The sequence below is a fragment of the Hirsutella rhossiliensis genome (assembly GCF_020360975.1).
Source record: "Hirsutella rhossiliensis strain HR02 chromosome Unknown scaffold00007, whole genome shotgun sequence".
In the NCBI taxonomy this organism is placed as follows: domain Eukaryota; kingdom Fungi; phylum Ascomycota; class Sordariomycetes; order Hypocreales; family Ophiocordycipitaceae; genus Hirsutella; species Hirsutella rhossiliensis.
Window position 1 is genome coordinate 226,718 of NW_025408673.1, and position 13,233 is coordinate 239,950.

At 59.6% G+C, this 13,233-nt stretch overlaps 5 protein-coding genes across 5 annotated transcripts; 4 read left to right on the forward strand and 1 right to left on the reverse strand.

Annotated features, from left to right (window-relative positions):
* Positions 1-309: 309 nt before the first annotated feature.
* On the reverse strand, positions 310-944 carry HRG_06791 (uncharacterized protein; the record flags this gene model as incomplete). Its single annotated transcript, XM_044865262.1, has 2 exons — positions 310-795; positions 882-944. The coding sequence occupies 2 exons, from the start codon at positions 942-944 to the stop codon at positions 310-312; spliced, it is 549 nt and encodes a 182-aa protein (XP_044719224.1).
* Positions 945-2,942: 1,998 nt separating this feature from the next.
* Positions 2,943-3,396, forward strand: HRG_06792 (ribosomal protein s14p/S29e domain-containing protein; the record flags this gene model as incomplete). Its single annotated transcript, XM_044865263.1, has 3 exons — positions 2,943-3,049; positions 3,108-3,279; positions 3,334-3,396. The coding sequence occupies 3 exons, from the start codon at positions 2,943-2,945 to the stop codon at positions 3,394-3,396; spliced, it is 342 nt and encodes a 113-aa protein (XP_044719225.1).
* A 635-nt stretch (positions 3,397-4,031) lies between these two features.
* Positions 4,032-5,100, forward strand: HRG_06793 (pre-mRNA splicing factor domain-containing protein; the record flags this gene model as incomplete). Its single annotated transcript, XM_044865264.1, has 4 exons — positions 4,032-4,533; positions 4,589-4,735; positions 4,814-5,009; positions 5,064-5,100. The coding sequence occupies 4 exons, from the start codon at positions 4,032-4,034 to the stop codon at positions 5,098-5,100; spliced, it is 882 nt and encodes a 293-aa protein (XP_044719226.1).
* A 1,399-nt stretch (positions 5,101-6,499) lies between these two features.
* HRG_06794 (ras family domain-containing protein) lies at positions 6,500-7,346 on the forward strand (the record flags this gene model as incomplete). Its single annotated transcript, XM_044865265.1, has 5 exons — positions 6,500-6,552; positions 6,608-6,658; positions 6,718-6,767; positions 6,822-6,911; positions 6,976-7,346. The coding sequence occupies 5 exons, from the start codon at positions 6,500-6,502 to the stop codon at positions 7,344-7,346; spliced, it is 615 nt and encodes a 204-aa protein (XP_044719227.1).
* Positions 7,347-11,165: 3,819 nt separating this feature from the next.
* HRG_06795 (glycosyl hydrolases family 16 domain-containing protein) lies at positions 11,166-12,948 on the forward strand (the record flags this gene model as incomplete). The annotated part of the gene is made up of 2 exons (XM_044865266.1): positions 11,166-11,962; positions 12,090-12,948. 2 exons carry the CDS (start codon positions 11,166-11,168, stop codon positions 12,946-12,948), a joined length of 1,656 nt encoding a protein of 551 aa, XP_044719228.1.
* Between the last annotated feature and the right edge of the window lie 285 nt (positions 12,949-13,233).

The window sequence follows — 13,233 nt, forward strand, 5'->3', positions numbered from 1 at the left end:
TAATGCACGTAGACGAGGGAATGAGTCTAGATTTCAAAAAAAAAAAAGAAGGCGTGTTTAACGGGACATACATAGCAGACAGCCGGCGGTGAAAAGGGGGGGAGCTTTTTGCCTTGGTCAACTCCTCAGAGCTTGACCATTACTGGACTGGAGGTTCCAACACCAGTGGCAGCTTCGACATTCAAATAGTCAAAATGATTGCTACCAGAACCCTGACATCCCCTCGCGCAGAGCCAACTTGGCCAAGTACACGGCGAGGTGATACGACTCACTCCATTGCGGCCTGTAACCCGTCCAGTCCATCCACCATCAGTACCAAGTCGGCGCTCGCTGCCAATGCCGCAGCATCGTGTCAACGGCTGTATTCCACTCCTGCTCAAAGCAGGCCGCCAGCTTGGCCACATCGTCGACGCTCGGCCGCATAGGGCCCCACATCTCGGGCCGCGCCGCCTCTGCCGCCGCAAACGCGGTAATCAGCCCGTCGTCCTTGATCGTTCGGAGGCAGAGCCAGGCCAAATTCCAGCTGCGATTGCTGTTGGGGTCGCTTCTGACCCGACGGTAAGCCTCCCGTACGACGTCGCCGGAGAATGGGTAGCTCCTCGTGAGACCGCGCAACTCCGTCAGGAGCTGGTTGCTGTTGACGTAGTGAACCCAGGCTGCCGTCATGGGCTTCTGGAAGGCCTTTGCGTCGGCTTCATCCTCGCACGACGCGGCTATACGCTCGATGCGGCAGAGCTCTGTGAGCGTGTTCACTCGGTGTGTCGTGAGACAGTCGACCAGCTGCAGGATTGACGACTGGCGGGGAGAAGCCAGACAAAAGGATTAAACTCAGCATCGGGGTGAGAAGGGGGACGGTGGATATCAGATGACATTGCACTCACCTTGGGCCTGTTGGATTTGCTGCTGCCCTTGGAGCTGACACTGCCGCTGCGACTCGACGACATTGTAGTGGTGAGGTGTTATGGGCAGATATGGAATGAGGAGAAAGAGGGCTGCCGTGACTCGTCCTGGCAAGAAGACAAGATGGATGCGTTTGGAGTCGCTGGTTTCCAAGTGTCGAGAAGCTTTGAGTCGCCAAGTTGCAGCGGCTGGACGCTAGAGAGCTGCTGGGTTCCGAGGTTTAGAAGCCTCCTCCCTCTTATAGCGAGGAGTGTCTCGAGCACTTCTGGGCCTCTGCCAGCCCTGTGTTTTCAACTGTTATCAACCGTCCACGGGACTCGTGATGTGTCGGCTGAATGGGGAGTAACAACGAGACTCTGAGGCCGCACTGCATCAGCGGGCGAAAGGGAAGGCTGAAGGGGAGGGGTTCAGTTTGATACGCCACCATCATGAGGCTCTCCCCTTGCTCTTGCACGCAAAGCCGTGCCCGCCAGAAGTCCGCTCCCTTTTTACCGGCTAACTGCCTAGGGGGGCTGGGAGTGTGCTACATGACAGAAGGGGAACAAAGCGGCTTCGGCTTGTATTAAGTGCCGGCAGCCCCCCAGCAAGCCGGTCATGCTATGCGTTTTGGATCTGCTCGACGCTTTTCTCGGTGATCGGCTGCGTCAGCCGCGGCCCCAGAGTGACCAGCAGGACTCAAAGACCAGGCATGCCGGGCACCAGCCCCGTTGCGGGTGCGACAAGGAAGAGGGAAAGGAGGGGGTCCGGCTGAGAAGAAGATGACTGCCGCTGGTTGGGGGCGTTGACACACGTCGAGATGTCGCGCTTGCCGGGCTCGGCGCAGCAAAACGGGTCTTCAGAAACATCCTAAAAGGGGTAAGGGGACCGACGAGGTGGCGTCCCGAGCGAGGCAGGCCTGGGGTGCAGAGAGGACCAGACAGCCGTGGGGATGTCTAGTACGGTCTCCATGAGTGCCGGAGCAAGCGGCTGGTGCATCCTGACGTCCATGGGTTGGGTTCCGCAGTCCGTGCCCACGACATAGTTGAATTCCGCGGGGGAACGAGTCCCTGTCAACGGGTAGGAGGAGCAACAAGTTGACTGGTCAGCTTCAGCTAGGCTTCCCAGAAGAGGGGTGGGTGCATCGATGGCTGATTGAGCACCTTGACGCGCAAAGGATGAGGTTCCCTGCGAGCGTCCGATAGGCGCTGAGATGCGGTGCAGGTGAAGCCTTCTGTCGAGGCTTGTACCCTCATACGCCAGGCCCACGTGGGACGGGCAGATTCCGCCCAAGGCCGTCGTCAGCAGGCGCGGAAGCTTTGCTGATCACAGTCTGCGAAGCAACGGGGGGCGCGCTTCGCTTGCGCCGATGGCGCCGCCCGCGCTTGTGAGCGGTGCTGACGAGAGCGGGCCGACGCTGTGACAGCCACGCCAGGGGACCACCGGTGAGGTGAGACGAGCTGTCTTGTCCCCCTCTGGGATGCCTCCTGGACGTTGGTTGCTATTCTCAGCTCAGCCCTATGCTGCCCTGGCTGGCCTTGACGACGCTCGAGGAACAAGGACAGAGTTCGGCGGTCCGTCGTTTCAACAGGAGTGGCTTGGCGTCCAATATCCGTGCCGTCTGTCAGTTGGCAGTTGGCAAAAGCATGCCGCCATTGCCGCGTCTCTACGGAGTAGTGCGGCCCAAGCAAGAAGGGCCCGGGGGCTGTCGATCCTCGTCTGGCTTGGCGTGCTGAAACAATAGACAGGTTCCTGGGTCATTTCGGGTTTTGACGTGCTCCAGAAGAGTGTCGGCGACGAAGAGGAGGAAGAAGAAAGGAAAGACCAGGTCCTACCGTATTCCGTGGTGTGCAGCGAGCAAAGGTAGCCAGTACAGGCACTAGCCGCTCCAGCCTGGCACGGCAACTCCCGCTCGGCCGCGAATTCCGTGCTCCGCTCATGTACCGTGTACTCGACGCCCGCGGCGTGGCCGGATAAACACCGGTAATACTAGATCCTCCCCGATCCGAGGCTGCAATGCCAGCTCGTCGAATCCAACCAGGCCATTGACCACGACGTCGCCCAGCATGTCTATGTTTCGCGCCAAGAAGCTCGATCTGGGCTGCTTCATCAAGCCGCGGACGATCCGCGACCACACCAAGCGCAAGGTCTTTGAGGACTTCGAGACGCAAAGGTCCCCCCTCTCCTTGGTCCACGACAAGACACCCGTACTGACAGAGGCAAACGATCAGACAAGCGCTTCGCTACATTATCCGAAACACCACTCTTCCGCCCCGGGTGCGCGCCGAGGCTCAGCTGCAGCTTACCCAGACGCACGCCTACACGCGCCCGACGCAGATCCGGAATCGGTGCATCATGGGCGGCAAGGGTCGCGGCATCCTCAGCGACTTCAAGATGTCGAGGGTTAGTGCTGATGCCGGCTTGGGCTTGCCATGCACGACATCTAACCACGCGCAGTTCAACTTTCGACTAGAGGCTATGGCCGGCAATCTGCCCGGTGTCAAGAGGGCAAGCTGGTAAGGTGACACCGGCTCTATATTGAGAGGGGGATGGACGAGTCTGGACATGCCGTAGGATCGCAATGGCAGCGTTATACAATTGAACATGACGAAAACTACCGTGAGGACGGGATGCTTGTCAATGGCTTTCTGTGTTCCAGGCATCACAGACAGACACTTGATGTGTCGTTGTATGATTTGGCAAGGGTTCCGGATGCATGACAATTACCTTGTAAACCAAATATTTTCCATGACACGCCAGATTCACAGGCAAAAGGAAGAAAATAAAGTCTCGTCTACCGGGGGCAAGCATTGGCGACAAGTATTAATGGCTTTTTGCTGCCTAAAAGCGTGAGGTCATATGAGGCAAAAAGTGCACCAATGACTCTACTCTACGGTGCGATATTCACAGTGCGGACGCGGCAAACTCTCAACGCACTAGGTACCTCCATTCATTGTAGTCCCCCAGCCTCGCCACGCTCGCTCCGCAACTTCCTTCAACTTCGTCGCACACAAACGCACCAAGCTCCAACACTGCCATTTCCTCTTGCTCACGCAGCCTCGCCTCTATCCCTCTCCGACTTGAGACAAACTACAGACCACTTCCGCACATTGCACCACTGCCCTTTCCCCGAATAAAACCACACAACCGCCACCATGGGAGGCGGCGATCTCAATCTCAAAAAGTCGTTCCACCCGACGCTGAGACGTAACCAGGCGGCCGTCTACGATGAGGAACAAAAAGCCCTCGCCGAGCGCAAGCGAACCCAGCAGCGCATCAATGAGATCAAAGAGGAGCGAGCAAAGGAAGAGCTCCAGCGGCAACTCGAGGCTGCGGGCGGCAGGAAACGAGTCGACCGCGTCGACTGGATGTACCAGGGCCCAACCGATGGCCAGGCCGGCACCACCGAAGAGCAGGAGGCGTACCTGCTGGGGAGGCGCAGGATCGATACCCTGATCAAGGGCACAGAACACAAGAACCTGGAAAAAGCGGCCGGCCAAGAGAGCTTCATGGCCCTCCAAAACGCCAACAGTGCCCGCGACACGGCCGCCAAGATCCGAGACGACCCTCTGCTGGCCATCAAGCGTCAGGAGCAAGCAGCCTACGACGCCATGATGAACGACCCAACCAAGCGGCAACAGCTGCTCTCCTCGATGGGTATCGGAGGTCAAGAAAAGAGCCACAGGCCAAAGGAAAAAGATGGCAAGCACAGACGGAAACATGACGGGCATCGGAGTCGTGATGCGGACGAAGACGCTCATCGGTCCCGTCGCCGCCATCGCTCAATCTCACGCTCCCGCAGTCCCCGGCGCCACCGCGACGACTCTGAAAAGCACGAGCGCCACCGCAGGCACAGGCGGTCGCGGGATGGACCGGGGGGTTGCCAACTCGGAACTGGCCGTCGCAGAGATTGTGACGAGCACCCACCTGACTCTAGATCTGACCAAGAGCGCTCGCGCCTACGCAGCGCGTCTCCCAGTGGACGTTACGGACGCTGGAGTGACGACTCACGCGAACAAGCTCCAGAGCGTCAAAGACGGCGAGACCAAAGCCACCGGGGGAGCCACAGAGACGCTCCCAGGTACAGCAACGCTGGACCACGAGCCAGAAGGGAAGAAAAAGACGAACGTGACGTGGACTCTGAACGCGCGCGCAAGCTGGAAGCCATGCAATCGGCGGCATCGCAGCTGGACCAAGACCGCTCGGCCCGGCTCGCAGCACTAGAGGATCGCGAGCGTGCTGCACGAGAGGCCGACAACAAAGCACGGGAGCGTGCAGGGGAGCGGGGCTTCGTCAATGGGCTGCACAAACAGGCAGAGAAGCTCGATCTTGCGGAGAGGATGGGAAGGGGCCGGCAGGGCTACCAGAGAGACGACGACTGAGCAGCTGGCAGTGACATTTGCCTGAAGGCACTGGGTGCCTATTTCTTTCATGGATGGGACGCGGCATGGAAGCGATTTATTGCAGTTTGGGAATAGATTTTGCACTCGAACGGAAGCGATGTTGCATCCTTGTAAATAGCAATCAACATGACAGCTGCACAAACACATGTTGAAGATGATTTCCTTGTGCCAGCGCTGGAAACTGACCTCACGAGCAGCCAAAATGAACAGTAGCCAGTCGGAGGCCTCGGAGGCCACAGAGGCCACAATAGCTTAGACTTGAAAGAGTGCAAAGGTTGAGTAGCCATTTCCGGGCTTCATGTGCAGGCACAGAGAGGCAAGTATAGAAGAGAGATCGGGGGGTTAACAGATGGGCACCGAGATTTGTGAGTGCTTTGCTAGCGACAAAGATATAGTAGATCACGTGCGCAGGTCGAACAAGTGTCCCCTCTTTTGCTGTGCTTGTTGATGGCGAAGGATGTAATTTTCATGCATGCTTGGGATCGCAAATAGGCATAGGCAATCAACCTTGGCTGTCTGGTCAACAAGGCATTGATGAGGCTTGTTTTGTTGCCGCGGTCAACATCCACCTGGTCCTTGCTCCATCACTGCCGTCACCTGCTTGCAGCTTTACACTCAGGCTGCCTGTCAAACCCTCTCCACTCGCCGGTAACCTTGTTAAGTTTTTGCTTGCTTTTCTTGTCATGGGCACGACGAGGCGCCACCTTGGCTTCCAATCCCGCTGGTGGTGGACGGCCAAAGTGGTGACCTCGGCGGTACATGCGTCGAGGCTAATGGCTTGGCTTCGGCCCGCCCCTTGACGTCTCTTTTGAGGACGCAACTTCAAGTGTCAAGTAGCTGCCAAGTACCCGGTAGAGGGTACAACGGGGCCCATTCCCATATTACATGAGCTGGGTCCCTTTTCCCACTTCCTGACCTCATCATCCATCCATCCTCCATCTTCGCCTCCGTATCATCTTGTCTGCCTCTTGCGCTGCCACGCCTCCCTCTACGCCGAACCGATCCTCATCGCTTGCGCCCGCCTCGACGATTTCTGCTTGTCGCCCTCGATACTTTTGCATTCCGCGCCTCAACACGAATCCCCAACCTGGGCCAAACAATCAACGATTCTCGACGACTCTCGACGACTCCGATCCCATTCTGCCGACAAGAAAGAAGCACTTTTTGCCCCTGGCACTCGGCCAACCCAGTCTCCGTTGCCACCACATCGCCGAGTCGAGATGCCTGTTCTCTGCGGTGGATCCAAGACGGTCCAGCGCAAGCTGGTGCTGCTGTAGGTGCCGCCGGTTCCATGGGGGACTGCACGGGTGCTGATGCGATGAAAACAGGGGCGACGGTGCCTGCGGCAAGACTTCGCTGCTCAACGTCTTCACCAGAGGGTATGCTGTCCCACACCCGCGACCAGCATCAATCACCCCCCGCTGACGATCCGCCGCAGTTATTTCCCGACCGTATACGAGCCCACAGTGTTTGAAAACTACGTTCACGGTGCGAGACGATGCAAGAGACGACTGGTGACATGGACGCTAACCACAGCAACAGACATTTTCGTCGACAATGTACACATAGAGCTGTCTCTCTGGGACACGGCCGGCCAAGAAGAGTTTGATCGCCTGCGGTCTCTGTCGTACGGTATGGCACCTCCGCCCGCCCCCTCCCCGAGACTCGCCTGCTGACAGTGGTTGCCCCTCCCCAGACGATACCGACCTCATCATGCTATGCTACTCGGTCGACAGTAAAGATTCCCTCGAAAACGTCGAGTCCAAGTGGGTTGGGGAAATCGCAGACAACTGTCCGGGCGTCAAGCTGGTCCTGGTCGCGCTCAAGTGCGACCTCCGCGAACAGGGCGACGAGGAAGAGGCCGGCGGCGGTGGCGAGCAACGCGAAAAAGGTCCCCTCATCAACTACGACCACGGCCTCGAGGTGGCCCGGCGGATAGGGGCCACGCGATATCTCGAGTGCTCGGCCATGAGGAATCGAGGCGTCAACGAAGCCTTTACCGAAGCCGCCCGCGTGGCCCTGAGCGTCAAGAAGGAGCGCGACGAGAACAAGTGCACCGTCATGTGAAGGAGCGATTGCTTGATGCCCTCGCACAAACCACGCCCGTCCTCGCACGGGCTCGGCCTGTCGCATCCTGCCCGACTCACCTGATGTGCTCGCTTCTTCTTTTCTCTTGGCTTTCAGACGGGTGTATATATACGCGGCGGCGCATTTTCTGCTGGGCTTGTATGGCTTTCTAATGTTGCGGTTATTTATTCCTGGGTTTTGCTTGTTTGTCATCTTGGCGAGTGGGAGCCGAGGTCTGGCTGGGGAGCGGGTGCCATGAGGGGTTTTCATGTCTCGAGCCGGCTCGTTGGTTGTTTCCCTTTGCTTGTTTTGCTTGAAGGATTCATGGGTTTGGCTCAACCGTTGCCTGCGATTACCATTTTACTCCATAGCTGAAATGTTCAGTCACTATGACGGATCGTTGATGTCTATGAAGGTGCTTGGTGCCTGTCCGACTCGAGGCGGCTACGTGCAAGGCCAACCCACACTGGCGTAGGCGCGCCCTCTGACGGCGCATCCCAAGCCCTGACCCTGTTTCCTAGAAGAGCTCAACTGGGCTGTCGGCCTCGTGGTAATGCCGGGACGATAGACGTAGACGTGAGCTCTTCTATTCGAGTCGGTCCCCGCCCGCCGCCAGCATGTGCCTGGCCTTTCCGTCGATCTCTGGGTCTGGTTGGAGGATGCGAGGCTCCGTCCCGCGCTCAGCTCTGTTTGTACATTGGAGATATTTTCTCTTGACATGATATGCCTGCGGACAAGACCTAGAGATATGGTGACATGGCCACGTTCGGGGACGTGGTGCTGTGCCGTGGAAACAGATGCTGGTGGGCCGGAGGCTTGTTGTACGGCGGAACAGGCTTCGTACTGCAAAAAGCGAGGAGAGATGGATGGCTGCCATTATTTACTTTTCCAAGCTCATGTCGATACCCTCGACAGGTCCTGACGCTCCAAGCCAACGGTAATTTAGTAGGCAGCCATGCCTCTTGACTGTATCGAACCCAGCCTTGACTGACCGGACAGTCAACAACTCAACATACGGCTACCTGCCGTTCTCGTCATCTTCTCCACATCCACGGCAGTTTTGTTGTGGAGAAGGGTGACGAGTACAGTATCCAGCATGTGAAGACGGCGGCGCCCGTCTGTCCGCACCCGAGAGTCCGGGGCCGGGCCGGGCCAGGGCTCCACCTCCCGGTCGGCGCACGGATGCAGCGCTCTCTGCCTGCGTCGAGTTCTGTCGAGCGAGTTATGTAGTCTTTTGCGAAGCTGGCTAACCTAGGGATTGATGGGAATGCGTGGGAGACTGGTGCAAGGCGATGGATGCAAGCTGTTTGTCATGTGCTACGGAAGGGCTGGGCCGTGACCAAGTACGGCGGCGGGTTGCTGCAGGCTGCATGCAAGATGAAGTGCGGAGTTGGACGTATCAAGCCTCGTTCTCCATGACACCGTCGACCGTGGCATTTGCCTCGGGCCGTACGTGCAAGGGCTGCTGCTGCCTTGGACCATGCAGCTGATCTGCATGATACTCTGTGCTGTAGACAAATGCCTCGGAGCACGGAGACAGGGCCGGGGATAAGACCGACCAGCCGGCATCCAATACTTGCCTGCACAAATACGGCAGAGGGTCCCGCTGCTAATGCAATGCCGGCAGCAGGCGAGAGTAGAGAGCGGGCAATGTTGGTTCGCCCGTGGGGACTGAACCCAGCAGCAACAAAGCAATAATACCGCAGAACCGTTCCTACAGTGCGAGCACATCGCAGCTATCGTTCATCAGTCACCGGCAAAGGATGTACTGTCCTGTAGATGACGATGACGAGCGAGAAGGCGGGCAAACTACAAGAGTGCTGGCTCCAGCAATAGGCCGCGGGCCATCGTGCTATAACGCCTTTCCTCATCGCCACTCCTCGGACGCCCCCCCCTTTTGGCTGGCGCCGACAAGGGGCACGGCGCGGCAGCCCGTTGAGGCATTGAGCCAGTATTGCCCCGAGCGGGCCCCCTTGTTGGCCAAGCCTCATCCAGCATCTGGGTCCAATTTGCAAAGCAAATGAAAGCGACTCTGCTCGTCGTCGTCGTCCCCTTCGTCTTGGCAGCCTGGCTAATGCAGTGGCGGAGTAACGAATACGGCTTCCTTGTTTTACTTTGCCCACGGAACCAAATATAGGCACCAGCTCGTTGGAGCGTGGAGAAGAGGCGTTCGTCCTCCCATGCCCCCCCCCACCGACAGATACGTCGATCTGCTGTCCCATTATGTACGGAGCACGAGGAAGAGTTCCTTTTTTTTTTTTGGCTCCGACGCGTTGGTTGGCGAATGCCTGGATGTGGCTCCCCGGGGCCTCTTACAGTACCGTCCACGGCACACCGGATTATTATATGTTGGAGACAACCCGGTACGAAAAGGGACGCGCAAGCTTGGAGCCTTCCTTTTTACCAATGGCTCCGTTCTTGGCAGCAGGAGGCAAACATGCGCGCTCCCTCGCTCTCCTGATCACGTAGGTAGGTGGCGGGACTGGGACTCAAGGGACTCAAGGGAGGCAGGCCAGGGAGAGTAAGAGAGTGAGAGAGTGAGAGAGAGATCAGAGATCGGCTCTCTGCATGCTGCAGGTCCCGGCCCGCCGTGATTGCATCGGCATCGTGCACAAGATGCGAGCCCCTGCATACTCTGCGGCAAACCGTGCATATATGCCTGCATCTCCCTCCCCCCTGTCGACAAATCCCCGCATGCCATCATCCCATCCCCATTACAAACACACGCATTCTCCCCTGAAATTTGCCATGAAGCAACAGTGCGCACGCAGCCAACTCTCATGGCGAGGCGACGACAGCTACCCGCCGACTCATGGGGGCCTCGGACTCAGACTCCTTCGCGCCAGCTGCAGAACCCTCCCTGGCCCGGGGGCTGCAGACTCCCAAACAGACATGTCCCCCCCCCTAGACAAGGGTTCGCCGCTCAGAAGCAAAACAAAGAAGAATCCGCATGTAGGTCGTCGACCGGTACAGGGGGGGGTGGAGGGGAGGAGGAGGAGGAGACAATGTCCGGGGGTGAGCTCGCCGCGGCTTCACATCCGAGAGACACCGACTGGCCGTGGTAGTTGGTCGGTGCTGTATCCGTAGGACGTCAGGTATTAGAACGCAGTACTCGCGAGACCCTGGCGGTATGCACCAGGGGATATCTGCCATCTACTGCCTCCGTTAGTGCTTCGGACATATCTCGTCCGTCTCCCTCTCTCGTTCTCCCCCCTCCTTTCTTCCGCTCGCCCCCTTGTCGCGCAACGCGTTTGCGTCCTTTTCTATCCCGTCGCTCGCCCATTCACCCGTCGCTCTTTTGCCTGACGGCTTGGTTCCAACTTCCTTTCCGTCTTCCTCGCTTGTCCGACCAGAGTCACTCCTTGGCCTCCGAAGGGCCGAGTCCACCGCCGGGGCACGCTTTTGACCTCGCCTCGCGCGTCAGGCTTCCGTCTCGTGTGTACGCCTCTCGACCGAGGGGATCCATTCACGCACCGCATCTCTCTCGTCGACCATCGCTCGGCTGCCGCGCCCCCGACCTGAACTCGCTGCTCCAGTTCCCCACCCTGCACGACAGCTCTACCGAGTGTCATTGCTTGCAAACAGTGTCTTTGCCTTTCGCAAGGCTTGCTCGACTCGTCCTCCCCCCATCCTCGCCCCTGCTGGTAGGAGGACAGGCAGACGGGAGCTCCGTCTGTCACACAGAGGCCCCTTGTGCTCACACGCTTGATTGCTCCCCAAGGGATATCCAACGCCGCTCCCATCCCGGGCCATTGTTCTCTTCCCCGGAGCCGACAGGATCCATAACGGCCTCACTCACTCACACCAGCACCGCCCATAATGCTGCTGAGACAACTCCTGGCCTCGGCCCTGCCCCTCGGGCTGGCCGCCGCCCAGGTCCAGACCAAGTGCAACCCGCTCGAGCGCGACGGCTGCCCAGCCGACCCGGCCTTGGGCGCCGACCACCTCTGGACCTTTGACCACGCGCCGCCGAGCGAGCTGTGGGAGACGACGGCGGGCGTCGTCAAGTACGACGCCCAGGACGGCGCCGCCTTCACCATCCGCAAGCAGGGCGACTCGCCCACGCTCCGCACAAAATTCTACTTCTTCTTCGGCCGCACCGAGATCTGGCTCCGCGCCGCCTCGGGCCGCGGTATCGTCAGCTCCATGATGTGGCTCAGCGACGACCTCGACGAGGTCGACTGGGAGTTCCTCGGCTCCAACACGACGCACGCGACGACAAACTTCTTCGGCAAGGGCCGCCAGGACTTCCACAACGGCGGCGCCCACCCGATGACGGGCATCCAGGACGACTACCACAACTACACGACCGTCTGGACGCGGGAGCAGATCGACTGGTACATCGACGGCGGCCACGTCCGCACCCTCAGGGCCGTCGACGCCAACAACACGGCCAACTACCCCCAGACGCCCATGCGCATGAGCATCGGCATCTGGGCCGGCGGCGATCCGTCGCTCCCCGAGGGCACTCGCGTCTGGGCCGGCGGCGACACCGACTACGCCGGCGGGCCGTACACCATGTATCTGAAAAAGGCAAAGGTCACCGATTTCAGCACCGGAAGCGAGTACACGTACGGAGACCGGTCCGGCAGCTGGCAGAGCGTCAAGATCGAAGGGTGAGTTGAGCTCTCTTCCCCCCTCGCTCTTGTCTCCCTTTCCCCATGTCGAAGACGGCGTGGAGAGGCATGTGTGAAAGGTCGACAAGAAGAAGAAGGCAAACGAGCCCGTCACTAACAATCCTAGCGGCAACTCGACCGCCGCCACGTTCCTCAACGAGGAGCCCGAGAAATCCACCCGCGAAAGGTGGCACGGCCTGTCGCGCACCACCAAGATCGCCGTCGGCACGGCCGTCGGCACAGTCGGCGCCCTCGCCATCGCCGGCCTGCTCCTGTACTTCCTGCGCCAGCGCCGCATCGGCGCCAAGGAGTCGCGCCTCGCCGACCAGCGCGCAGAGGCCGAGCGCGTCGAGATGGAGCAGTTTGAGCACAAGGGCTTCGACCCGGATGGCTACTCTGCGCACCGCGGCGGCGGGATGCAGCAGCAGCAGCAGCAGCAGCAGCAGCAGTATAGTGACGACGATGGCGACAATGACCGTGGCTCGCATAGGGGCGGCGGCGCCGACCACAGCAACGACGCAGACTCGTACCACGTCCCCGAGACGACGACCGCCAGCCCCCTCGGAGCCGGCTCCTGGAGCGGCTCCGTCGCCGGCAGCGCCGCGTCGAGGACCTCGGGCGCTACCCTCCAGAGCCCGCGCGTCGGCAGCCCAGCCCCGTCGTCCCACTACCGCGACAGCAACAACGCGCTGGGCTTCGACTTTGGCGTCCCGCCCCTGAGCCCCGTCCAGCAGCAGCCGTCGCGCTCCGGCAGCCCCATGGCCGGCGCCGGCGGCGTCACCCGCGCCTCCACCCCGCTGTCCCGCTCCCAGAGCCCCGGCCTGCCGCCCCCGGGCCCCTTACCGTCGCCGCGGAGCCAGATGCGCATGGATCCGGTATCGCGAATGGGCTCGCCGGCGCTCGGGATGCATAGTCCCCCGGGCCCCGCCAGTCCCGGGCGGAGCATCTCGGAGGGCCGGCAAGGACCCCAGGGCGGGCACCAATGAACAAATCGTCAGAGAATGAGACAAATAAAACCAGAATGATGACAGAAGAAAAAAACAGGAAGCGTTCTGCAGAGAAGCTGTCATGCACGGTCTGGCGTGGCAAAGCGTGTGCTTTTGATACCAAAGCTGCTGGCGTCGAGAGGGAGGGAGGGAGGAGGCAAGTTTGTGCAGTACCGTGACGGCCTCGGCTTCTATTTTTTTTTTAATCTCGGCCCCCATCTCGGGCTCAGCAGGGGACGGCGCTCGTTGTCATAACGCCACGAGGTGCCGTCTTTTTTTTCTCTT